The sequence below is a fragment of the Aquarana catesbeiana genome, linkage group LG08 (assembly GCF_042186555.1).
Source record: "Aquarana catesbeiana isolate 2022-GZ linkage group LG08, ASM4218655v1, whole genome shotgun sequence".
Classification (NCBI taxonomy): domain Eukaryota; kingdom Metazoa; phylum Chordata; class Amphibia; order Anura; family Ranidae; genus Aquarana; species Aquarana catesbeiana.
The window spans coordinates 153271555-153290168 of NC_133331.1; the positions used below are offsets into that span (position 1 = coordinate 153271555).

The following is an 18614-nucleotide window of genomic DNA, read 5'->3' on the forward strand; positions in this document are numbered from 1 at the left end:
ATCCACACAAGTGAGGTGGATGGAGAACCCCCCTCAACCCACCAGGAAATTGTATTCTGAATGCGGCTCCTGCTGCTGACATAGTGCACTGATCATGCATGAGGGGAGGAGAATTTACTGCTGCACCAGTCAATGATTGTGGTTAGCGCAGTGTTCCATTGTTGTGTAAGGCTCCTGGTGAGCTTTATTTATCCCTAGCTGGAATATACTAGGAGATATTACTGGGAGCGAGCTGCCACACTGATCCCTATTGGATTTCATACATACTCAGGCGTTTATGGTGCTGTAATGGTAGCCATTAACTCTGGTGAGTTTTGAATTCACTTGATGTTGGTTATTGGTCACTTGAACACCATTTGGTTTCATTTATATACAGGCGAATATGCTACTGTAATGTTACCCTTTTGTTCTTGTGAGTTTTCAATTCACTTGATGTTGATGTTCGGTCATTTGAGCACTGCTTGAGAGATACATCCGTGATTATTGGTGCTGCTGGAACAAGTTTTCCTTGCCTTTATTTTTTCACCTACACACGCTGTGGGACTTTTTTTAAACTTCTAAACTTTCAGTTATTTTATTTCACCTTTTTGAACCGGTTATTTCTTATATCTCTATATATGTTATATATTGTATATTATTATTATTATTATCATACAGGATTTATATAGCGCCAACAGTTTGCGCAGCACTTTACAATGTAGAGGGGGTACAGTACAATTACAATACAGTTCAATATAGAAGGGACTAGGGGGCCCCACTCGTGGAGCTTATTTGTTTACTTTGCATATTGGCGCTGCACTACTGTTTAATATTTATGTTTTGAGGTTAGCTATACTACCTTCTGTGCTAGCAGCCACTTTTGAAGAGATGATTTATTCTTCACAGTGCAGATTCCACAGCATTTTTTTTTTAATTTAAACAAAGGCTTTTTTCACCCCTACAGCCCCATACACACGGGCAGAATGTCAAGGGACATTTGCCTGTTCAAAAGAAACCGCCCGACATTCTGCCTATGTGCCTATCGCTGGACTGACCTGACGGATGGTTAGTACAGCAGCTCCGACCAGAGCTGCACCAAAAAAAAACTGTAGTGTGTACCCAGCTTTAATCTGAAAAGGATTGAAAGAGTAAATACTATTTAACAATGTTGTTACATTTTATATCTCAACAAGGTTGTCAACAGTGTTTTGAATGCTGTTTAGAAGCTTGTATAAAAGAGCAGTGCAGCTGTTCCCTGCTGGCTCTAAGCCAGAGAACTGAGCGTTCAAATACCACTGATCACTCAGTTCTCAGGTCCGCTCTGAATATAGAACGGTGACTGCCGGTCACCACTCTCTGCTCTGCCCCTCCAGCACTCACTGGAGCGCCGGGCTGTGGAGGGGGCTGGAGTGGCTTGCTCAGTCTCTCAGAGACTAAGCCAGCTGCTGGTCAATCATCTGGCCAGATCCCAAGATTGTCAGGATCCTTGCAGAGCCTGGAGCAGCTCTGTGACATCAGCTGACAGCAGACTTTAGCCCACTGTCGGCTAAATCTGGGTCACATGAATGCAGAACTAAGGTCACTTCTGTGACCCACAGGAGAAGTAGGGCCAAAAGAGCTTTTGCCGTACTTCTCCTTTAATGCTAGGTTCACATTGTAGTGGGTCTGTGTGGTTGCATTTGCACTGGCACAGCAGCCCATTTATTTAACCTGCAGGGAAAAAGTCCCCAGTCCTTTTCCAAAACACAGCCACATGGGACAGCATGGTACTGCGGCACCATGCAGTTTTGTGCACGCAAAAACATGCTGCTGTTTCCGATGCGTGAGTGTTAGAGGGCATGAGGGCTAAAGAACAGCACGTTTTACCTGCAGGTCGGGGAACATGTTTGATTTACATGTGTTCCCAGACCCGCTACATAGCGAACCTAGCCTTACACAGCTGCTGTAGCTGCTGCTGTGATGCGGAGGAGTGGCTCAAAATGATAGCTGGGTTTGCTGGAAATAGTGGGAGGGGGAGCAGAGCCTAGGAGATATGCCCTAGGAACTTTTTTGAAGTTTGTTTAGAGTACATCTCCTAAACCCAAAATCTGCAAGTGGTATTATTTACATATTCTGTTTCCAGAGTTAGAATATTGAGGTTGATTTACTAAAGTCAAATGAGCTGTTTACTTTGCAAGGCAATCTTTGCTTAGCCTAGTGAATGTTTTTTTTTTTTAATACTTGCACATCATAGAATATTTTGTGTAAAGTGAATTTTTACCAAATTCACAAAGCTAAGGGATAATTTCCTTGCAAAGTGCAAATTTCCCTGCAAAGTTAACAGCCTATTTGTCTTTAGTAAATAATCGGTCAGCATCCCTCCATTTTAACAAAGTATCCAAGAATGATTTATTGTTTATGTAGTACAGTATAATAAATATAGTTAATCATTTACACTCACTTGTGTCACATATAATAGGTAAACCGCTTAGGAGTGAGATTTCATGGCTCTATATAAGTTTTTTGATTTTGTCTGGTATATATGAGCTTTAACAAATGTGTATTACGTTAAACTTCACTGTAATCTATCCTAAAAAATATTAGGGATGCACCGATACCGGTATTGGTATCAGTGGCGTTTTTTTTTTTTGTATTGATGCAAATAGGGCTGCAACTAACGATTATTTTCATAATTGATTAGTTGACTGATTATTGTTTTTCGATTAATTGGTTAATAATCTTAAAAAAAGTGTGGTGTATAATTTAGTTAATATGTAAAGTTTTTAAAAAAGGCAATTTATTCTTAAATATCTATATGCGGTGGTAAATATAAATAACCAACTATATGGTTGGGAGCAAAATATTGAATCCACTCTGAGAATACCAGACAGAAGAGAGATATACTGTATATACTATTAGAGGAGCTATACTGTATATACTATTAGAGGAGAGATATACTGTATATATTATTAGAAGAGATATACTGTATATGCTATTAGAGGAGAGATATATTGTATATACTATTAGAGGGGATATATTGCATAATCTATTATAAAAAAGATATACTGTATATACTATTAGAGGGTGAATCTGGTAAATATCATCAGACTCAGAGATCAAATTGTTTTATTTAAAAAAATAAACAAACAATGTCTTCCTTTAAAAAAAATGTAATTTTAAGAACGTTCGTTCGATTTTCTAATCGTTAGTGGGGTCAAATCGACATTCATTTTCAACCACAGTGATGGGAAAATTTGGAAATAATAGAAAACTTCTTGGTCAAAGGAATGTTCAGACAGTGTATGTGGTTTTCATTCAGAAATTACATTCATTTTAAAAACAGAATGTTAAAAACAAGTGAAAATTTCAAACAACATTCTTTCTTTCAGCGAATGTACAAAGATTTTTCGTCTGAATATTCTCGTCTGAAAAAAATTGATCTTTGTGGCCAGCAAAAGGCTTGGTAGACACCTATGTAATTTGCTTTTGATCTGTTTCTGCAGTGCTTTTTGCTGTGCGTTTTGATTTTTGCGCATATGATTTTGCTGCGATTTGTGTTTTTGCATTGTTTTTGGCCAATTTGTTGTTGGGCAGATTAAAAAACACAAATTGCTGCAAAAACGCATTACATGATTTTCTGCAGCTTCTCCATTGAAGTATATTGAACCAAAAAAGCACAGTTTTGCATTAAAAAAAGTCCCTGACCCTTTTCAAATGTGCAGCGGCTGAAAAAAGCATAGATGTAAACGTGTCCAATAGGAAACCATGTAAATGGACTGTAGTGTGTTTCTGCAAAAAGCACCAAAAAACACATAGGTGTGAACCAGGTCTAAGATGTTTAGTAACATAATGAGGTTAAACAAACTAAAATTAGCTCTTTATAGTACAAAAAAGCAGATAATCACTACTGTAAGGCCCCTTTCACACGATCGGACCGTTCAGCTCCGCCTGTCAGTTTTGACGGTGGACCTGAACGGGCGCTCCATGTTAGCCTATGGAGCGACGGATGTCAGCGTAGGCATGTCCGCTGACATCCGACCCCGTCTGATCCGCTAAAAGCAGACGGATGGCCCTACGTCCAGATCTGTCGCTGGTGGATCGGATCGCGTGATATCTGATGAAAACGGACATGCTGTCCGTTTTCATCCGATCCCTCCATAGGCAGCAGCGGCGCCTGACAAGCCCCTCCCCGCTCAGTGACCAGAGAGGGACCTGTTATCCGCCGGCTCAGCGGAGATGAACGTAGAACTCTCCCGCTGAGCCGGCGGACCGAGGTGAACTCCGTGGAAGCAGAGTCCGCCTCGTGTGAATGAGGCCTAAGGGGTTAATTTTTTTTTTTTTACTGTAGCTCTCTGAAAGTAATATTTACAGTAGTGATTATTTGCTCTTTTTGTACTATAAAGGGCTAATATTATTTTATTTTTAACCCCATTATGTTACTGACCGATTAATCAATCATATTTTGTACTATAAAGGGCTAATATTATTTTATTTTTAACCCCATTATGTTACTGGCCGATTAATCAATTATGAAAATAGTAATCGATTAATTTCATAATCGATTAGTTGTCGATTAATCGATTAGTTGTTTCAGCCCTAGACGCAAATCGCAACACAAAATTTCGGTACTCCATCTCGGTGAGTACTTGACCGAAAGTATAATTCTAATGTGGTGCTTGCTTGTAAATATATTCAATAAAACTCGATGAACTTGTAATTATAGCAAATTGTATATTCCACTCTATATATAATAATAATTGGGTAACGTAATTGTTGTAAATTAAATGCAATAACCTAAATAAAGAATAATATTGGTGTCCTGAATCTATTTGTTTCAACTCATCAACTAAGTGTAATATGTTAGTGCTATATAGCCACTGAAACTCCCGTTAGTATATGTATAAATAACAGAAGAAACTAATTAAGTAGTGACTCCAAAAGTTGGATTCAATAAATACTCTGCTGGGTAATGGTTCCCAAAATCACAGTACTGCAAGAAATACAATAATGTGCATATAAAGCATATATCAATCATAAATGTAATCAAGTAAGGTTATATAAAATACCCCTACTTGGTAGTGAGTCCCAAACACCATTGCTAGACGGCATATTAATATTGTGCAAATAAATAGAATAAAATAATTACATATATCTATCAATCAAGTTAATCAATTTGAGATATCCCTACTGGGTAGTGAATCCAATTCATCAGTGCTGCAAAAGATTCAAAGATCGTGCAATTTAGCAAATAAGCAAACTAATTTCATTTATCTATAAATAAAATTTCATCAGTAAGGTGACAACATACAGTCTAATTCAGTGCTAGAATTTACAGAGTTGTGTCCATAAATTGGTGAACTGAAATGCAGTGATAGTAAATGTGCAAATGCAGTGAACTCCCTGTGTGATGTGGTCATGCTTCCATGCACCATCTGCAATCCACACTGTGTGTACTAGCAGCTCACCTCACTATTAAGACCATATAGGTCTGACAGCATTTTAGATGTAAGTGATTCCTCTCAGTGGGTCACTGTATCCTTTCCTCTCCTCCGATCAATAGTGCCTCACTATTATGTCCACATAATTATTATTATATATAGAGTGGAATATAAAATTTGCTTTAATTATGATTTTATTGAGTTTTATTGAATATATTTACAAGCAAGTGCCACATTATAATTATAAAAATGTTGTTGGTAAATGTGAGGACACATTGATGTGAGCAGCTGTTTCTAATCATCGTCACCTTGTTATCCTATAGCAACTTGTGCAAAGTGCTAGAACATAGGACCTTTTGTCTATAACTTGACTGAAACTATCATTACTCGTACTCATCGATAAAAAAACGTTATTGGTGCAACCCTAAAAAGTACACTGTATGTATACATACTGTATATTCACCAATCAGCCATAACTCTATGACCAATGACGGGTAAAGTGAATAACGCTTTTTATCTTGTTACAATGGCATCTGAAAGTGGGTGGGATATGTTAGGCAGCAAGTGAATAGGTTGTCCCTGAAGTTGATGTGCTGAAAAGAGAAATAAATGGGCATGCGTAAGCAACGCATGAGCAACTTTGACAAGAGCCAAATTATAGTGACTAGATGGCTAGGTCAGAGCATCTCTAAAACTGGAGCTCTTGTGGGATGTTCCCAGTGTGCAATGATCAGGACCTACCAAAAGCGGTCCAAGGAAGGAAAACCGGCTCCTATTGCTGAAAAGGTTAGCTGGTTCTGAGGGAATGGTGTCAGAACACACAGTGTATTGCAGTTTGCTGCATATGGGGGCCCCATAGCTGCAGACTGCTCAGTCCCCATGTTGACCCGTGTCCACAGACAAAAGCACCTACAATGGGGATGTGAACTTCAGAACTACACCTCCCAAGAAATGGAAGAATATGGTCTGAGAATTCAAGAATGGTGTGAGGAACACAACAAGTTTGAGGTGTTGACTGGGGTCCAATGGCTTGGTGCCAAATACCACAGCATACCTTCAGAGGTCTAGTAAAGTATATGTCTCAACAAATGATGGTGGGTGGTCATAATGCTATGGCTGATACATATATATGTGTATATCAGAGTCATCAAGGCTGCAGCCTTCCATGGGTTTGTATACAGGACTGTGGTATTTTCCTACAAAGCATTCTCTAACTGGAAATGCAGTAAATATGGACTTCACATTGACAGTCTCGATTCTTCCAATTGGAATGTTTGATGGAATAAAAACGCAAAAGCTGTAAATTAAAACTGTTTTGTGAATTTGAGTCTTTTATTTGCTATAATGCCTGTTTAATTTGTTAATTATTGTTTCAGGTATTGGATGATCGGTTCTCACCAGATGTGCTAAGCACTGTGAAAGAAATGAATGTAGCCAACTTCAGAAGGGTTCCCAAGATGGCCATTTATGGCACTGCTCAGCCAAACTCCAAGGTGCAGTATCACGAATATTCTATCACAGGTCTCTGTTTTTTGATGCTCAAAATAAAGGTTTCCATAGCTTTTCTTATTTAATTGTAGGGGGAAACCTTTTAGGCTCCCTGTAGCTGTAGCTTCACTGTCAATTTAAAGCAAAAAAAATCCTAATATTTGGCCATTTAACTACTTAAGGACCAAGCCTCTATCTGAGATTTGTTGTTTACAAGTTAAAAAACGTTTTTTCTTTTTGCTAGAAAATTACTTAGAACCCCCAAACATTATATATAATTTTTTTTAACAACCTAGAGAATAAAATGGCGGTTGTTGCAATACTTTCTGTCACACCGTATTTGTGCAGCGGTCTTACAAGCGCACTTTTTTTGGAAAAAATACTTTTTTGAATTAAAAAAATAAGACAACAGTAAAGTTAGCCCAATTATTATCATTTTGTGAAAGATAATGTTACGCTGAGTAAATTGATACTCAACATGTCACGCTTCAAAATTGCGCCCGCTTGTGGAATGGCGACAAACTTTTACCCTTAAAAATATCCATAGGCGACCTTTAAAAAATTCTACAGATTGCATACTTTGAGTTACAGAGGAAGTCTTGGGCTAGAATTATTGCTCTCCCTCTACTTATTGCGGCGATACCTCACATGTGTGGTTTGAACACCGTTTTCATATGCGGGCGCTACTCACGTATGTGTTCGCTTCTGCACACGAGCTTGGCGGGACGGGGCGCGTTTAAACATTTTTTTTTTAATTATTTATTTTACCTTTTATTTTATATATTTACGCTGTTCTTTAAAAAAAAAAAAAAATTGTCACTTTTATTCCTATTACAAGGAATGTAAACATCCCTTGTAATAGAAAAAAAGCATGACAGGACCTCTTAAATATGAGATCTGGGGTAAAAAAAAAACTCAGATCTCATATTTACACTAAAATGCAATAAATAAAAAAAATACATTTTGTCATTTAAAAAAATTAGAAAAAAAAATGTCCCTTTAAGAGCTATGGGCGGAACTGACATTTTGACGTCGCTTCCGCCCTGCAATGATATGGAGATGGGTGGGGGCCATCTTCCCTTCACTCGTCTCCATCTCAGGCAAGGGAGAGGATCTGATCGCCCCCACGACTATTGACGGCTCTGGTAAGCGGCGGAGGGCCTCGGAGCGTGGCGGGAGGGGGTTCCCCTCTCCCGCCGCTGATAAAAATTATCTTGCAGCAAATCCGTCGCAGAGACCACTTTTATCTTGAAGCGGACCACCCGCTGAAGAAGAGGATACTGGGGTTATGGCAGCTAGCTGCTTCCATAACAACAATAGTTCTCTTCAAACAACGGTGGGCGGTCCGGAAGTGGTTAAAGGGTCAAATGAAAATTTTTTTTTAACATTAGATTTGATTTCACTTTTTGTTTTTCCAAGACAAAAATATTGTTTACAGACACAAAATAAAGGTCATAAAGGGATGGACATGGTCAGCAACAATACTCTGGTAGGCCATGGCGTTTAAACGATGCTCAATTAATACTAAGGGGCTCAAAGTGTGCCAAGAAAATATCCTCCACCCCATTACACCACCACCAGCCTGAACCGTTGATACAAGACAGGATGGATCCATGCTTTCATCGCGTTTATGCCAAATTCTGACCCTACCATCTGAATGTCGCAACTAAAATCGAGGCTCATTAGACCAGGCAACATTTTTCCAATCTTCTATTGGCCAATTTTGGTGACCCTGTGCGAATTGTAGCCTCACTTTCCTGTTCTTAACTTACAGGCGTGGCACCTGGTGTGGTCTTCTGCTGCTGTAGCCCATCTGCTTCAGAGATTGTATTCTGAATACCTTCATTGTAACAATTGGTTATTTGAGCTACTGTTGCCTTTCTATCATCTCAAACCAGTTTGCCCATTCTCCTCTGACATCAACAAGGCATTTTAGTCCACACAACTGCCGCTCACTGGGTATTTTTTTTATTTCGGACCATTCTCTGTAAATCCTAGAGATGGTTGTGTGTGAAAATCCCAGTAGATCAGCAGTTTTTGAAATACTCATACCAGCATGTCTGGCATCAACATCCATGTCACGTTCAAAGTCACTTAAATCTCCTTTCTTCCCCATTCTGATGCTCGGTTTGAACTTCAGCAAGTCGTCTTCACATCGCCTTGTGAAGTTGCTGCCATGTGATTGGCTGATTAGCAATTTGTGTTACCAAGCAATTGAACAGGTGTACCTAATAAAGTGGCCGGTGAGTCTATATACCTCAGAAAGATGTTTATTCAACCAAAGTGGGGTACAAATGGTATAGGCAGGAATTTCTAATAATTGTTTGGTAGTATTCAAGACTTTACACATCACATAAAGAGCTGGGAAATCCGTGTCTTTGTGTTTTTAAATATTTACTAGTATCCAAAAGGTGTAGGGAATCATCATCATCAAAAAAGTGTGTAGTGGAGGTGACTACTTAAATATAGATTTGGATCCACCCTATAAGTGAGGTGCCACACCCCCCTATTAATGAAAATAGGAAGAAATGAATGGGGTGGGACTTTACATGCACTGAACACAATAATTAAAAACAAGAAATTGTATTCATACAAAAGATAAAATTATTGACAGATCTGTTTGATGACAAAAAAAATTAAAGAATAAAAAATGTTAAGTTAAATCCCAGTGCACTTTTAGACTGATAATACATGCAATGGATCAGAACGCATTTCAGCTCCTGTAGAGTCTTCTTCAGGGAATAAATAGCATGTTGAATTACTATAATGCACATGTAGATACATTTTCTAACAATACATAACACTAATGAAACGAACACAGAACCGATTACAGGTAGTCTCTGTATAAAATACAACATGGATTCTTACATAGAACAGTAGAGGTTTTTACAGTAAGAGTCATAATACGAATTCCTGATTCACCATTGGTCTGTTCTGCATGTTGAAATGCCTTTATGAATGCTTTGAGATTACTAAAATAATTATTACCTCTGCTACCAGGCCACAGGTTGTGTCCTCAACTATCTAACTGATGCAAAGAGAAAATATTCCAAAATTCTGTGGGTGAACCTTCGAGAAGATGTTGTACTTGAAGGCAATGAACAAATATACTCTCAAAGGGAACCAGACAACTTGGATCAGCATATTGCAGTGACTGCTTCTTCACCAGAGCAACTTGAGGTGAGAACCTGTAACAGTTTTGTTTTTTTGTTTTTTTTTGTTTTGTTTTTTTACCATTTTTTCGGGGGTTTTTGTGAAAAATTTGTTTTTGTTTTTTTTTTTATAATCTTTATTTAACAAAAATTTTTACAATTTTTATACAACACATACTGTACATATCCACTTTTTATTGATTTGCATATATCATCATTTTCATAATCAGGTCCATATAACCGATTATATTAGCCTATGTAGAACCCTTGATTTTGAATAAAACACTTCACCACATTTACATATTAATTCTAACCCTCAATCATACCCCACTCATACCCCACTCATACCCATTCATAACCACACAACAAAACAAACAAACAAAAAAAAAAAATGGGGGAACCCAAGGGGAATCCCTTCACCCCCCCCCCCCTTACCTCCCTATGCTTCCCTCTATAATGTCAATGAGGCCCTGTACTCTCCCCAACTTGCCAAGAGGTTGTGATCTGTTTTTTTAAACCTGCTTCCAGAATCAATCTCTCTTCCAATAACTGCATCTCACACATTTCATGCTCCTATTCTTCTATAGAAGGCTTTATTTCGCTTTTCCATTTTCTGGCTATGATCGTACGAGCTGCTGTTAGGAAATGTTTTAAAATACCCTTTTTTATATTTTTCACCGATCCCGGGATCATGGATAATACTGATATAAATATATCAGGCTGTATGTTGATTCCTGTCACTGCCATATATACTCTAAATATTTCTTTCCAGAAATTCAGTACCCTCGGGCAGTAGTACCATATATGTGACATTGTACCCTTTGCTCCCAGACACCTCCAGCATACCTCCTCATTTTCTTCATTTATCCTATGAATATCTACTGGACATCTATACCACCTTGCTAAAATCTTAAAATTTCTCTCTGGATGTCTATAGGAGATCGATAACTTATGTGTTAGTGTTATTGCTTTTTCCCATTTTGCTTTAGGGATTGTTATCCTCAGTTCTTCCTCCCATCTTTTTATATATGCTACCTCCTGTTCTTTATTATTTTAGATTAAGTATCTATATACCTTGGATAGGATATGCGTTGGTTTTTGCTCCTGTACGAGCATTTTTTGCAGTTCTGTCAGTGGTCTATCTATTGCATCCTCCTTCGTCTATTCCCCTCCATTGTCTCGACTATTCTAGTATCCTCATTTCTCTGCCATTTAAGAAAAGTCCCAACTTCCATCGCTGGTGGGAATTCTGGGTTACTGAAGAGAGGGGTCATTGGGCCCCTATAAGTGGACCCAAGTCCGCGTCTCATTATTCCATCCCACACTTTCAATGTTGAAGCTACCAGGGAGGGCATACTTCCCTTAGGAGGTCGCATGTCCCTTAATATCCATGGTAGTGATTTCAGTTTTATGGCCGCGACTTCTTCCTCCAGTTTTACCCATTGTTTACAACCTGCATTATGGAACCAATCCACAATCCTAGTTATAAAAACCGATTTAAGATAGACCGATAGACCGATAGATCTGGTAAGGCCAAACCTCCATCTATCTTCAATCTAGTTAATACTTCTCTGATTCTGGCGGGTTTACCTGCCCAGATAAAGCTCCCTATGGCTTTGCGTAAATGATTCAGAATATTTGTCGAGGGAAATATTGGAATGGTCTGGAATATATAAAGTATCTTAGGCAATATGTCCATTTTTTTTTTTCTTTCAATGGTTTTTATTGAAGTTTTTAGAAAAGAATATGTTTTACAACATAAAAGGAAGGGAGAAAAGTGATATACACATTCAGGTTGTATACAATCCGGTGATATACATTCTCAGAAATTTTCATTTAGTTAATTAGTTGTTCAGGAGGCATGTAAACATTTAACATAAGCAGAGTATGTTCACTGTGCGTTGTGTTTTTCTTGTTTTCATTAGTCAAACGTTAATAGAAACAGAACCATCAATAAAAACATTAACTTTTGGACCATATTGACCATTGTTTATCAAATTTTTTGCATTGTAAAGAGTTTATTGCTAAGAGGCGCTCGAAAGTGTAATTTCTATGAACTGCTTTGGTTATGTCTGATAGGTTAATGGCATTGGTGGATTTCCAATTTCGTAATATCGTTAAGCGTGTTTCAAGCAAAATATGAGTTACGACTGGTCTAAAGTCTATATGATATTTTTCTATGTTCAGGTGCAATATTGCCAGCGCTGGGTCTGGTTGAGATATTACTCCCGTTAACGTGGAAATCAATTTAAACACTTGGTTCCAAATGCATTTAACAGCAGGACAACACCAAAGCATATGCAGTAAATTGCCTATTTGCCCACAGGCTCTCCAGCAATTTGGGGATGTTCCCGGGAAGAATTTTGCTATTCTATATGGGGTGTAGTGCCATCTATTGGCCATTTTAATAGTTAATTCCCAATGCTTAATGCAGTGGGAAGCCTTGTGTATTGCTCTAAAGGCTTGTTGCCACTGTTCATCTGAGGCTGATATACCTAGTTCTTCTTCCCATTTCTTCATTGCAGTAGTTTTGGTAAATGTGAGTTTATCTTTGGTGATATTATAGAAGAAAGATATTCCTTTTGTATGTTGTTTGGTTGTGGTGTAAAATTTCCAAATATTGCTCGGAAGGTGTATGGTAGGTGTAGGCTTAGATTTAAGGAAGTTTACAATTCTTACGCACGTAAACTGTGAATTCTTTGGAAGATGGTATTGTGTCATGAGTTGCTCCACAGATTTGGGATGTGTGCCATTATATAGGTCTGATATGTGTAGTATGCCCTTTCTTGACAGGTCTTTGATTGTCAGCATTGGGATTTTTGTTTCCAAGAACGATAAGGGTATATTATACTGTATGTCTTGTTTGTCTTTATACGTATGTTCCCGTATAACTCTCCACGCCTTTAACGAGATTTGCGTAGTAGGAGGCAGTTTTTTTGTGTCCCACGGTATCCACCCGTCTGTCATGAGTAGTAGGGGTAGATTGTTCATTGGTGCTGTCGTTTTTTCAATGTCCACCCATAATGGTGTGTCAGTTGTTTGAAACCAGTGTTTGATTTGGTCAAGGCGTACTGCCCAATAGTAGTCGTGTATGTCCACTAAACCTGCTCCGCCCGCTTGCTTATGTGATGTGAGATTATTTCGTGAACATCTAGCTTTTTTTCCCTTCCATATGTATTTCCAAGCAATATTCGCTATATTTTTTAATAGGTGTTGAGGGATAGACAGTGGTAGAGAGCGGAATATGTATAGTATTTGTGGCAATAACATCATTTTGTAAGCTGTAATTCTGCCTAACCAAGATACTTCGCTGTTGGACATGTTTTTGGTTTGGGCTTCCAGTTTGTTAATGAGTGGTAATACATTGGCTTTTATTATTGTGGATATTTTATTTGTGAGTGTGATTCCCAGATATGTGATATTTCCTTTACTCCACATATATGGTAATTTTGCTTGTAGCGATTTTCGGGTATTTGGTGAGATACCCATGTCTAATATGAGAGATTTAGTAAAGTTGACTTTATAGTATGATATCTCTCCAAAAGCTATGAGGATTTTATGGGCCTGTATTAAAGATATGGAGGGTTTAGTAAGTAGCAGGATTACATCGTCTGCGAATAGATTAATGGTATGTTTTACTGACCCAAACTGGAAGCCTGTTATCAAAGGGTGGGAGCGTATGGATTCAGCTAACGGCTCTATCATCAAATTAAAAATTGCAGGAGATAGGGGGCACCCCTGTCGGGTTCCATTCTTGATCTGGAAGGTTGCGGATAGGAACCCCGCAGAGTACACCTGTGCTGACGGGCAAGAGTATAATGCCATAATAGCTTGCAGAATTGGGCCTTTGAATCCAAACTTCCGCAATGTTTGTTCCATATATGTCCAGTGGACCCTATCGAACGCCTTCTCTGCGTCAATGGATAGCAGCAGAGAAGGCGTTCGAGTCTTTTCAGCATGGTTTATCACATTAATAATCCTTCTAGTGGTGTCTGAAGTTTGTCTCCCTTTCACAAAGCCCATCTGGTCTCTCGTAATGAGATTAGGTAATATGCGTGTTAGTCGCTTAGCTAGTAGTTTCGCGTATACTTTTGTGTCGGAGTTCAGCAGTGATATGGGTCGGAAGTTAGCTGGTGTGTTAGGTTCCTTACCCGGTTTTGGTAGAGTCACTATATGTGCTTTTAGCATTTCCTGTGGAAAGGAGGCAACCTCAGCAGCTTTATTGAAGATTTTTGTCATGTGTGGAGATAGAATATTGGTAAACATTTTGAAGTATTCATTAGAGAATCCGTCCGGGCCTGGGGATTTCCCATTTGGAAGTGTATGTATTGTCATTTCAATTTCTCTGTGTGTTATCGGAGCATTTAAGTGTTCTAAGTGATCGTCAGAGAGGGCTGGAAGGTTTAGGTGCTCCAGAAAAGAATTTATTTTGTCTATAGTTGGGTGTGGTGTATGTGCATCTTCGTGTAAATTGTATAGTGAGCTATAGTATGTAGCGAATTGGTTCGCTATCTCTTGTGGATTTGTGATTCTGTGTGTTAGCGTAGGGTGTTGGATGTATGCTATTCTAGTTCTGGTGCGTGCCGCTTTCAGTCTATTCGCTAGGTATTTACCTGCCCTGTTAGCATTGGTATAGTAGTTTTGTCGTAGGTATTTTAAGTGTTTGTCATATTGTTGAGTTAGGAGCGTTCTGAGTTGTTCTCTAAGAGAATTGAGTTTGTCGATAAGTGCTGTGGATGGGGATATTTTGTTTTGAGTTTCTATAAGGTGTATGTCTGCAATAATAGTGTTCAGCTGCTGAGTTCGCCTCCTTTTTTCTCTAGTTCCCAATTGGATCAGGATTCCTCTCATAAAGGCCTTGTGAGCGCTCCATACAACAAATGGATCATCCACAGAGCCCTCATTTTCTGAAAAGAAATTTTGTATATGTTGGGAGATTATTTTGTGATATTTATTATCTTGGAATAGTCTGGTGTTGCAACGCCAGATAGGTGGTGAGGAGGAGACTCCCTTCTCTACAATAGACAGGGAAATGGCTGCATGGTCAGACCATGTAATTTCATGTATTTTAGACATGTTCACGTTTTGCAGGAGCCATTTATCTGTTAAAAACATGTCTATTCTGGAGTAAGAAGAGTGCCTGTTGGAAAAAAAGGTATAGTCCCTTTCCGAGGCGTGTAAGCATCTCCATATGTCGTATAGTTCCTCTTGGTGGAGTATGGACTGAAGGGATAGGGTTCCTTTTGACTGGCCTGATGATGTGTCCAGTGTCGGATCTGAGGTTATGTTGAAGTCCCCGCATATTAATAGGTTACCATATTTCATGGAATTTGCTTTGTGTAGGACTTTTTTGATGAATCTGACTTGGCGTGTATTCGGAGCATACAGTGTGATCACTGTGTATGGTTTGGAATTAATGTCTCCTGTGAAGATGATGTACCTGCCTCCAGCGTCAGTAAAGACATCTTTAGGTTGTATGGATAGCGAGTCCTTGAAAGCCATTAGGACACCTCCTTTTTTGCTATTTGGTGTATTGGCCATGTATATGATTGGGTAGTTTTTGTGCTTACATTGAGGAGCATTATGTAATTGGAAGTGGGTTTCCTGGACACAAAGAATGTCCGCTTTGTGTGTGCTAGCTTCCTTCCACAAGGAGAATCGTTTAGCTGGGTGATTTAGTCCCCGGGTATTAATTGAAAGGCATGTTATCGTCATTGTGAAAGGTACTTGTGGTTTTGTGGGGTGATGTAGTAGATGTACTCACTGCGCCCGGTTGAGGGGGAGATCCTTGTGGGTTGATGATGAAAGGTAGGTCTTTTCATTTCTTCGTGTGTCTTGACTGGTCCGTTACTTTCGTGGATAAAACTGTGTATATCAAAAACAAAGGGTGCAGAAAAACAAGGAGAAAAAAAACAGAAAGTCAACAGGGGTTTGATAAGAAATGGATCCATGAATTGATCCCTGTGCAGTTGTAACTGCTACTGGTTGACTGGGGTGTAGGTAAGAGTTAATCCTAAGCTCTTCCCTGGAGATAAACTGAATTATATCTGTGTGGAGTGTTATGAGCTTCCACCATTGCTTTTCTTGGATGAGCGCTTGTATGAGACGGTTTGCCACTCGTTCTGTATAGGGGTCAGTCCCTGAGGTTGCGCATGTTGTGCTGGTTGGTCAGATATTATGCCCCAGTTCCTTAAAGCCTTAAGTCCCTCTTCTAAGGTAGACACCGAGATGGTTTGGCCATTGTGAGTGATCGACAGGGTAGCAGGGTACTTCCATTTGTGCAAGATATTGTGGTTTCTCAGGGCTTTTGTGATGGTCAATAAATTTCTGCGGCGTTGCAGAGTGTGTCTAGACAAGTCAGGCAGCACTCTGATGGCGGCATACTGTTGTGGAATATTTTCCTGTTTGCGGGAAACTTGCAGAATACGATCTTTTATGTGGTAGTAGTGTATTCTCATTAAGACATCTCTAGGTGTGTCATCTGGGAGGAACGATGGTTTAGGTACCCTGTGGATCCTGTCCACTAGAAGGTCTGATGCAGTTGCCTCAGGTATTAAAGTGGAAAAAAAGGCCTGGGCATATTGCAGAAGCTGAGAAGGGGGGACAGATTCTGGAACCCCCCTCATTTTGAGGTTGTTCCTCCTGGATCTGTCCTCGAGGTCTGCTATTTTATCTTTTAGCCATAAGATGTCCTCCCCTTGTGCTGAGTGCGCTTCTACCATAACATTATAAGATGAGGTGTACTCCTCCATCTTGTGTTCTACCTGATTCACTCTGCGGCCTAGCGTCTGCACTTCCCTCTGGCATTCAGTGATTCCTCTCATCAGATCTGTCTGCAGTGAGGAGCGCAGGGACAGCAGCATATCTTTCATTAATGTATCTGACACTTGCCTATCTGCTGTGGGGAAATCTGTGATAGGATCCCGGCCCTTAACGCTCTGGCCTGTAGTGCTGGAAGGCCCGCTTACCTCCATGGCCGGATCGGCCTGTGATCTGACTGGTGAGTCCCTCCGCTGCCGCGATTTTGCCGGGCTGCGTGTTGTGGGGGTAGAGGGGCCCGAGGATTGTTCGCTGGGAGGGTTGGTCAGGCAGGAGGAAGCCGCTGATGCCTCCGCTCCGCTGTTCCGTCCGGATCCCTGGTCCGGCCTGTCAGTTCTGGCGCCGCCGCCATTTTGCTGAGGCCCGCGCGAGGCATAATAGCTTGTCATCTTCTGCGGCTGCTGTGGTGTTTTTCGGTGCCGTGGCATCTTTTTCTTGATCCGCGGGGATTTGGCACTCAGATGGCAGTGTTTGGAGCCGTGGATGGTGCTGGTGGGCTCTGATGCTGGCGGATTATCTCCGGTGGGCGAGCGGAGCTCCTGGGCTAAGCGTCCATCTTGGAGTCCGGTCGCCACGCCCCTATATGTCCATTTTTATAATGCTTATCCTACCCATCCAAGAAAACATTCCCTTATCATATTGCTGAAGTGTTTTCATACCTTTTTGCATCATCGGGAGATAATTATATTCCTGGATCCTTTCCAGGTCTGCAGGGATATACGTTCCCAGGTATTTGAACGCATTTGCTTGCCATTTAAAGGAAAACATTTTTTTCAATAGTTTCACTATGTTGGTTGATAATGAGACACTCAAAGCTTCTGATTTATTAAGATTCACTTTAAAGTTACTCACCTCTCCAAAGAGCTTGAATTCCTGTATCAAGTTTGGAAGCGTCACTAATGGATTTGTGATGTAGAGTAGCAGATCATCTGCATATATAGACATTTCATACTCGGTATCCCCTATTTTTATTCCTTGTATGTCTCCGTTGTTCCGTATGGCTATTGCCAAATGCTCTATAGCTAATACATAGAGCAACGGGGACAGTGGACATCCCTGTTGGGTTCCGTTCGCTATATTGATTGTATTAGATACATCACCATTTGCACGTATTTTGGCGGATGGATTATGGTATAGTACCATTATCTTTTCCAAGAGCACTGAACCCAGCCCCCACTGCTTCAATGTCTCCCGGAGAAACTGCCATCCCACCCTATCAAACGTCTTCTCGGCATCGATTGCCAGAAGGCAGGATGGGATGGCGTGTCTCCGGGCATATTCCATAAGTGACAAAGTCTTAGGGTGTTGTCTCTGGCCTCTCGCCCTTTTATAAATCCCGTTTGATCTAAATGTATATATGATGGTATTATCGGGGTAAGTCTGGTAGCGATAATTTTCGAATATACTCCAAGATCAATATTTGTCAAAGAGATCGGTAATTGCCGCAAACAGTATGATCCTTTTCGGGCCTAGGTATCAGCGAGATATAAGCCTGCATACCCTGTGAGACAAAGGGCTGGGAGGCTGATACCAAGTTGAAAGTCCGCTTCATAATTGGAATTAATATATCCATAAAAGTTTTATAGAATGGTGGGGTAAAGCCATCTGGCCCGGGACTCTTACCAGGTACAAGCGCCTCTATTACTTTTTGTATTTCAAGCTCTGTGAACTCCTGTTCTAACTGCTCTATTTCTGTTGTCGTTAAGGTTGGCATCGCAGTATCTTTTATATATTGGTGTGTAATCTGCTGGAATTTTTC

General features: G+C 39.9%; 1 protein-coding gene across 2 annotated transcripts in view; it reads left to right on the plus strand.

Annotated features, from left to right (window-relative positions):
- PALD1 (phosphatase domain containing paladin 1) overlaps positions 1-18614 on the plus strand; it is a 450641-nt gene that overhangs the window by 275522 nt on the left and 156505 nt on the right. For both annotated transcript variants that reach the window (XM_073596575.1, XM_073596576.1), the window contains 2 exons: positions 6773-6889; positions 9885-10064. In XM_073596575.1, coding sequence (XP_073452676.1) covers positions 6773-6889; positions 9885-10064 — 297 coding nt within the window. The remainder of the gene's footprint in view (positions 1-6772; positions 6890-9884; positions 10065-18614) is intronic.